Raw genomic sequence first — 8,724 nt, 5'->3', positions numbered from 1 at the left:
GTTAAAAAAAGTGAGTAGAATTTAATTTATTTAAATTTAAATAAAATATTATATGTTTAATTAAAAAAAAAAGAAAATATAAATAATTTAATTATATGGAGGATGTGATTGAGTTTAAATATTGAATAAAATAAGATGAAAAGATTAAAAAAGTAAAAATATAATATATATATATATATATATATATTTATATATAACAATAAACACCAAATTATCCAAATCATATTTTGTAATAGAATAATATATCAACTTAAATTGTACCAACCCAACGTAGAGTTGTAACAAACACAAAAATTTATCAACTTAAGCAGAGATGCAGGAAAAAGTGTAATTATTAAAAAAAAGTAAATGTTAAAAAATAATTATAGGAAAATTGGAAAGAAAAATGATAATAACGTGGATGCTGATGTGGTTCAACGTGATTACAGTAACATTAAACGCTACGCTACGCTTCAACTTTTAGCAATATATAGATATAAATATAGATATTACAACTTATAACCAAACTTATGAATAAGTCTAGTTACCGTTATAATTCAAATACAATATATCAAACGTACCTTTAATTTTATGTGTCTCTCCATATTTATCGTCTTTTCTCTTTTTATTTTTCAAATTCTACAAAAACAAATCCAATCATGCACCTCTATTCCCTAATTCCCACTAGCTACAAAAAAAGGCAATCGCTCAAAACGTACGAACATACCATTTGTTCTTAAAAATTTTCATTATATTGCTTTCTTTATCCCTTTGTCTGTCTCTCTTTCTCTAATTGCTCCACACTAGTATAATAATAAAATACTACTCTACAAATAAGCAATAAACCAATTAAACGTCCACGCGCGTGCTAGAGTATTGGTAGTTTTAGTGGCCTCAACTAGGAAATAAAATCAATTGATATTTTTAGTACTGTTGACTTCAGCTGACAGCTGAGTTTGATCTAAAAACAGTGTTTTTCTCCTTCTTCTGCTTCAAGACTTTACAGAGACAATTACAGCAACTGGAGAATGGATGAAATGGAAGAGATAGAGATTGTCATAGTTGGTGGTGGCATTTGTGGTCTTGCTACTGCTCTTGCTCTTCATAGGTACTGTCTATTCACTTCTTTTCTTGACTTCTTTCTTATACCATGTTCAGTAACTTATAACTTCTGAGACATAAAAACCAAACAAAGTGAAATATGGAAATGTGTATAGGAAGGGTATCAAAAGTGTAGTATTGGAAAAATCAGAGACACTGCGTGCAACAGGAGCAGGTATCACTATTAGGGCAAATGGTTGGTGTGCTCTTCATCAACTTGGTGTTGCCTCAAACCTCAGACTAACTTCCCTCACTGTGCAAGGGTAGGTCCTTTTTATTATTTGATAGATGTGTCATATATCAAATTCATAGCTTGACACTAAGAAAAAAGATTAGTGAAGTAGTTGTTCAAATTTAAGTCTATATGTGTGTGCTGTGTGGAATTGTATATTTTTCTTATATTAATGTATTCTACTCAACACAGGGGGAAAAATATAAGTGTTGCTAGTGGAAAGCAACAAGAAAGACCATTTGAGTAAGTTCCTCTGCTTCTAAATTAGCCATCTTTACTGTGTGTGCAGAGGCCAAATCTGAAAATTATGTGAACTTCAACTCAGTAATCTTCAAACCAAATGATATGACAATAATAATGCCTTGAGTTCCAACTAGTTGCTTCAAATTTTGTTCTTTTTTTATCTATGTCTAAGACCATATTCTTCAAATATTTTGCATAAATGAGCTACTTAAAAAAATAAAATAAAATAAAAAGCATTGTTTCTTACTCAAGACAGATAGAGAATAAATATTATGATATGTTGAATATGTTTCATCACTTGATTGCTTTCAAAATGAAAACAACTACTTTTTAAGTTACAAAGATTCGTGAAGGGTATGACAAGAGAGTTGATTGAAGACTCAAAGCCTATCCTACTTAACTATGTAATATACACAAGAAGTCCTTTAAAAGGGGGAATAAAAGTCCTTAATAAGGATTAAGGAACCCTATAACCAATTTTTCGAGATGTCTACAGGAAGGGGGAAATTCGATGCTTGAGGCGAAGTGAGCTTATTAAAGGCCTAGCAGAAAACTTGCCTCCTGGCACAATACACCTTGGATGCCAAGTACTCTCCATTACACTAGACCCACTTTCTTCCCATTCAATTATTCAACTCCAAAATGGATGTGCCATCAAGGCTACGGTATTCTTTCATTAATTTTGTTTAGACAGATGGATTTATATCATTTTGCTCAATCAAATTGGATGACATACCCTGTGTAGTTATTGTGAGCATCACTTTATAAATCTTATTATCATCAATTTTGAGGGGGCTTTGGAATCATTTTTTGGGGCCAATTGGGTCTACAACTCAACTAAAATTACTTTGGAGTTCTCATAGGTTCAATCAAAATATATGAGAAATTCTCTCAATGAAAATGCCATATTGAAATTTCCTGAATTTGTAATTTATAGAAAACAAATCTTAGCATTTCCAAAAACTAGTACTAGCTTTCTCCAGGAATGTACATAAACATTGCTGAGGCAACTCAAATCCTAAGTTGTGTTAATCAATTGCTTCAAGCAGTGGAAGACTCTTTTGAGACTGCTGATCAAATGCTGGAAAATATATTAGCAAGAATAATTTATAGCCACCACTTTTTGACATATTACTTCTGAATTCAGACACCCATCTAAAGCATTCAAGGTCAAGGTGGCTATACTGCTACAGACCTAAAGTAATAACGAATATACGATGAAAATAATACACTTAAAAATTTTAATCTCTCCTTAGTATTGCTAACAATTGAAGAGAGTTTAATCGCTTCTTTTTTTTAATAAGAAATTATTTTTAACCTTTTACCGATCATATCACAGGTTTTGATTGGATGTGATGGAGCCAACTCAGTTGTTGCAGGTTTTCTTGGGCTAAAACCAGTGAAATTTTTATCATTATCACAGGTTAGAGGTTTCACTAAATATCCAAGTGGTCATGATTTCAAAAATGAAATTGTCCAAGTCATAGGAGGCCATAGTAAGATTGGGAGGATCCCAATTGACAATAAGTTGGTCTATTGGTTTGCAACTCTCAAAATGAATCCAAAAGGTACACTCCAAGATGACAAAATTTATCTTCAACTGTTGCTTCTTTATGCATGTCACAACCTAAGGAAAGCATCATGTTGATATCTACATCAGTGCCATACCTCAAAAGAACTAGTAAGTAACAATTAGGTTTCATCAATCTAGTTCAAATCCAATATAGGACACACACTTACACTGATACAATCTAATGATTCTAATCTTGTCTATCCCTAATGTCCTTGTCAGGTTGTGCCCCCAAGCCATATGACATTAACACATCTACGCCAGACCTTAAAAAGACTAGTCAAGTTATAGTTGCAATTCCCTGTAATCGTTTATAGAGCCCAAATCAGCCTAGTATACATCTGATATTGGACCCAGTACACGTTCATGCAACACACACTCATCCAAATCAATCCACATAATCAAGGGAATTGTAATGTATGTTCGAAAAAATTATTGTTAGAGATAGTAACTTATAATTTAAATTGGAAGTAACATTGATCTATAGTGTAGGTATGTAAGGATACATTGGGAAATTTCAATATACCAGGCTAGGGTTGGAAGTACTACAAAGTATTTGGAATTGCAAGTGAAGATTTTGATTGCTCGCTCCCATGAATATAGGCATACTGTCGAACCACATAAATCTCCATGTTGATATTTTCTCTTTTAAACTAAATCTTCAACAATTTTCCATTTGAAATTTGTTTAGTTTAAAAGGGTAAAAACTACATTGCACACCCATGGAATTTCGCATGAGCTTGGTGGTGTCAACCATGCCAGTCAAAGGGCATTGGCCTATCAGTACCTAACAAGATATAAAGTGTACCTATCCTCATTTTGAAATAATTCAATAGCAAGAAAAGTTCTCTGATAAGACTATCTAAGATCAAGTAATAATTTGGCAGCAACCCCACACCCTGCTATACATCTGCAGTAGAGGAATGGAAGTAGCTTGTTGATTTGTAGTTTTGAGCCAAACCTGCAGTTTGTTCCCAAATGCTCCAGCTGTTGACAGTCCAGGACCAATTGTCAAGACGATCACAATCCAAAATAATCTGTGATTAAGGATATAAGTGTTCCCATATAATCTCAAAGTAATATGCAAATTATTAGAAATTAAATTTAATGATATTTCCCCTGCAGTGCCAATATGTTACTTGCTTTCCAGTAATTGTGTTGTTACTGTGGCAGCAGGCTCAAATTTTCACGGAAGTGTTTATTTATTATATGAACAGATGTGGTTGCGAAGGATCCAGAGCTCCTTCAACAAATGACTCTTGAATCAATTAAAGGCTTCCCTACAAAAATGTTAGACATGGTAAAACACAGTGACCGAGACTCTCTCTCTATCTCACGCATGAAATATCAAGCACCATGGGACATACTACTAGGAAGTTTTAGAAAAGGAACAGTGACAGTGGCTGGAGATGCCATGCATGTCATGGGTCCGTTCTTGGGACAGGGTGGCTCAGTAGCTTTAGAAGACGCAATCATCTTAGCAAGGTGCTTGGCACAAAAGAGGCATGAAATTGATATTAAGACCAATGGAAACCAGGTGATAGCGTACAAAGTTGGAGAAGCATTGGATCAATATGTGAAAGAACGGAGGATGAGATTGGTGCGGTTGTCAACACAAACTTATCTCACTGGTATACTAATAAAAAATCCACCATTGCTAGTGAGATTTGTATGTAACATCCTAATGAAGGTTCTCTTCAGTGACTCCGCTGCTCATTCTCAATATGACTGTGGCCGCCTCTAAGATATGGCGTTTTAAGTTGAATTGTAGAATCTATAGGGAATTTTAACTTTGTTTAATTAGGATAAAAAAAATTGCTGTTTAAAACAGATACTCGTTGGGTGTGAACCCTTGTGCAGTGGTCTCAATAATGCTTAAAAATAATTTTATTGCCATTGTTTTATAAATTTTATTCTGTTCATCTTGTATTATAATCTATTTGAGTCATCTTTCTATGTTTTACTAGGACTGAACCATTGCTGCATCTCCAGATGTGTAGGATTTGGTTTGTCTGATCTTTGAAGAGGCAGTTTTCTGTTCCTCTAAAACAGCACATAAGGGAGGCCTGCTATCAAGAGTGGCATTTTTAAATTTTAAGTAACTATATGCAAATTGATCTTCAGTTAACAAGGATTGTTGTGCATCATTGCAGAGAGAAGATTTACCAGTCCAATTTCAAGTATTTTAACTCCCATGAGATGATAATTTCTTGTTACTATAGTTTCACATTGTGTATGTCTAAATGCTAGTAAAGTGTGAGAACATGGTCCCCAATTGGACAGCTTTAATGAATACTCCTACATTAATAGCCTTTATAAGATGGTAGGAGGGTGATTTCAAAATCAAATGACAATGATATTATATAACTTTATAGAGTGCAATGGCGGAACTTTGGTTCAAATTCTGGCAAAAGATTAAAAAGATGGAAAACAAAAGCCCTACGGAAAGTCCATTATATCTACCCAAAACCGTGTACCTCATGAAGATCTTTATTAAGGTGCCAAAGGTCATTCATTTCTAGGCAGCAAGAGTGCAAAACTCTCTCTCTCTCTCATGTTCACCCCACACAATATGTCAATGGTGAATGGTACTAACACAAGAAAAACTACTAATGGAAGTTCTCTATGGCAATTTGGTACTGAATTCCAATTCCATCAAGTAGTAGCCACTGCAGATGATTACCACAGATGGATCTCAGCTGCATCAAGGCTTGCATTTGACAATGAATTGAGAATGACAGAAAGATATGAAAACATAGATGGTGATGGTCACTGTAGAAAGAGTAATATTTTAGATCTATCACTGAAGCCTGATAAGTGGTATAAGACTCTGCCCTCCGATGAAATGCTGCTAGGAATGAGGTCTTGGGAAGCTTCATTTTTGTATGTAACAATGTGACAATGCAAGAGGATCTCTGCCGCCAACTTTTCAGTAATTTCTCTAATCTTCTTGTCATTGTTCTGTTAGATATTTCAGAGTTAGAATGAGTCATCAAATCCTTAAACTTCATGAGATGTTTCTCACATCACTTATGGGTTTGGTTCAAAGTTCAACCAAAATATATATATATAGGTATATATTTAGTTACCATGTCGTCCAAAAGTTACTATCTCAATTGAACTCAACCTACACAAATTTGTCCAATTAAAATTTGAAACTTATTAGTAGTATTGCTTCGTATTAAGCTATGAAAATATAGCAAATTAGAATTAATGTGTCATTACTTTCTTTCCAATTACTAATCCAATTCTGTTTGCCGGCTTACCTCAGAGATATAAGGACTCTGTTAGGGCAATAACCCCTGGCATACCCCTTTTTCTTTATAACTACAATTCTCACCAGCTGCATGGAGTATTCCAGGTATGAATGGTAAAAACCTTCCTTAAGGGGGCCTCTACTCTCAACAATTTGACTCAGCCTAGAAAATATTTAAAAAGCTAAATTAAGTCACAATTATATACACTTTTTCTTTCTACTTTTGAGTTACTTTTATTTACTTTGAAATGAAAAAAGGCAGTGAATTTTGGAGGAACATAGACCCAACAGCATGGGAAGACAAGAAGTTCAAAGGAGAATCAAGATTTCCAGCACAGGTAAAAAAGACTGGTGATGTGATCAATACATTCTCTTTTAACTTCTCTTTGTGAATTAGAACTTCAAAGGATTGACATTGTTAATACCTGACTTCATTTCAGGTTAGAATTCAAGTCAAGAAGAAATGCAAACCACTAGAAGAAGATGAATTTAGGCCAATATTGCACCACAATGATGGCCCAAATTTTTGATTGAAGCTCTCTGTGCCTGAGGTAAGCCTCTATGTCTTGCCTATATACTTGGTGTCAAAATTGTTACATGCCTGAATTAGTACATTCTTTAAAAAATAAAAATAAAAAAATAATAATAATAAATATTTAAATAAAAGGAGATTGATACATGCCTTAATCATTTCCACTAGGCACATATTGAGTTTCAAATTGAATTTATGGCAGACACTTGCATTGTTAGACTTCTTTAAAGAGAAGGATACCATGGCAACCACTTTTCTGAGTCCTGCTGCTTCTCTAATATCATACTGCATTATAAGGAAGCTGCAAACGAAAAGAGAGACTACACACAGAAGCGCACGCACATAATGCAATGGGATTTAATCAGATGAAATACCTATAACTTTCAAGTTTCAAAAAAAAAATTCTTCTTTTAAAATCAAAAGGCATCCTTTCTTGTCTTCAGTATAATGGATTCCAGCCTCATTATATGGAAACAGAAAATGGGGTTCTAGGATTTTAGCAACAAGGCCAGTTTCCTTGGAGAGTGATTGTATTAGCATTTTTATGAACTCCTACTTGAGAGGCTTTCAAACCCTGCACACCACATTTGATCAGAAAACCAGAAGAGGACAAACACAACGGTATTTTTTGGTGCAAAAAGAGAAGCAGCACACCACATTCATTGCTATGAAAAAAAAAAAAGAGGCTGTGCTGACTTCTGATAGGGTACATTTTTTTTACACCTAATTTTATTTAAGTACCACCTATTTATTTTCAAACACCACTAATAAGTTATTAAGCTTTCCCAAATATTTTTTACCCTATTATTGTGTTAACCACAAATATTTCATATCTTATTATCTAAATTAGGTCATGATATAAAATATCACAAAAAATCCAAAAAATTCATATCTTATCTAATTTTATTATCATTATTTAGCGGAGCTCAAAACTGGCCCTACGAGCCCAATTCACACACCACATTCTTTTTTAAAGCCTAAGACTACTTATACTTTGCAATATTTCAAAAGCCCAATTTTCATTAGTAATATCAAAAGGCTAATTTACGTTAGCATTATTAAAAGCCCAAGCTAGTAAAAAGCCCAAAATTATCAATACTTGACAAAATGCTATATCATAAGTATTTCACTTAAAATCCAATAATTAACAATGTTTTAAGTTTTTAAACCTATTACTATAATACTAAAAGCCTATGAAATCTATTTTATAAAACCCATGGTAACCATTTATGTTATGTGATACTATTCATTTTTCCAAAACCCATGGCAAACATATATCAAGCCTATGGAGAATTATGAATTTGTGTTACTAATATAAAAGCCCATGGAAAGTTATGATTTATCTTAAACCCATAATATTTATTTATTTCATATCATATTATAAACCCATGGTAACTATTTATATTACATAACACTATTCATTTTTCCAAAACTCATGACAAACATATATCAAACCCATGGAGAATTATGAATTTGTGTTACTAGTATAAAAGCCCATGAAATTTTTTTTTTTTTTTTGAGAGTTAGCCCATGGAAAGTTATAATTATTTATTTTAGACTTATGACATTTATTTATTTCAACCATATTATAAATCCATGGAATTTATATAATAAGAACCCATGGTCACTATTTATATCACAACATTCATAATATTTATTTACAAAACTCATGGTGATTATTCACCTTACAAGCCCATTATGATTATCTATAGAAAAACCTATGAGAATGTCACATTATTCCACTATAGTGGCTGTTACTATATTTTATTTGAAACCCATGGATATTGCCTCTGTTTAAAACCCATGGTAAA

At 33.1% G+C, this 8,724-nt stretch overlaps 1 protein-coding gene and 1 pseudogene across 1 annotated transcript; both read left to right on the top strand.

Moving 5' to 3' along the window:
• The first annotated feature begins 821 nt into the window (after positions 1 to 821).
• Positions 822 to 5,064, top strand: LOC126705522 (monooxygenase 1-like). Its single transcript, XM_050404577.1, has 6 exons — positions 822 to 1,087; positions 1,197 to 1,343; positions 1,505 to 1,555; positions 2,052 to 2,220; positions 2,895 to 3,123; positions 4,343 to 5,064. The coding sequence occupies exons 1-6, from the start codon at positions 1,008 to 1,010 to the stop codon at positions 4,867 to 4,869; spliced, it is 1,203 nt and encodes a 400-aa protein (XP_050260534.1). The 5' UTR covers positions 822 to 1,007; the 3' UTR covers positions 4,870 to 5,064.
• Positions 5,065 to 5,110: 46 nt separating this feature from the next.
• Positions 5,111 to 7,309, top strand: LOC126705526 (B2 protein-like; annotated as a pseudogene).
• The last annotated feature ends 1,415 nt before the right edge of the window (positions 7,310 to 8,724 follow it).

The sequence above is a fragment of the Quercus robur genome, chromosome 11 (genome assembly GCF_932294415.1).
Source record: "Quercus robur chromosome 11, dhQueRobu3.1, whole genome shotgun sequence".
Taxonomy (NCBI): domain Eukaryota; kingdom Viridiplantae; phylum Streptophyta; class Magnoliopsida; order Fagales; family Fagaceae; genus Quercus; species Quercus robur.
Note: the sequence above shows the minus strand (reverse complement) of the source record. Positions and strands in the feature narration are given on the sequence as shown.

Excerpts from the sequence above, each read along its gene's own strand:
- LOC126705522 (XM_050404577.1), top strand. The coding sequence starts at position 1,008 with ATGGATGAAATGGAAGAGATAGAGATTGTCATAGTTGGTGGTGGCATT. Across the intron at positions 1,088-1,196 it reads ACTGCTCTTGCTCTTCATAG|GAAGGGTATCAAAAGTGTAG; the intron begins GTACTGTCTATT and ends AAATGTGTATAG. Across the intron at positions 2,221-2,894 it reads GATGTGCCATCAAGGCTACG|GTTTTGATTGGATGTGATGG; the intron begins GTATTCTTTCAT and ends ATCATATCACAG.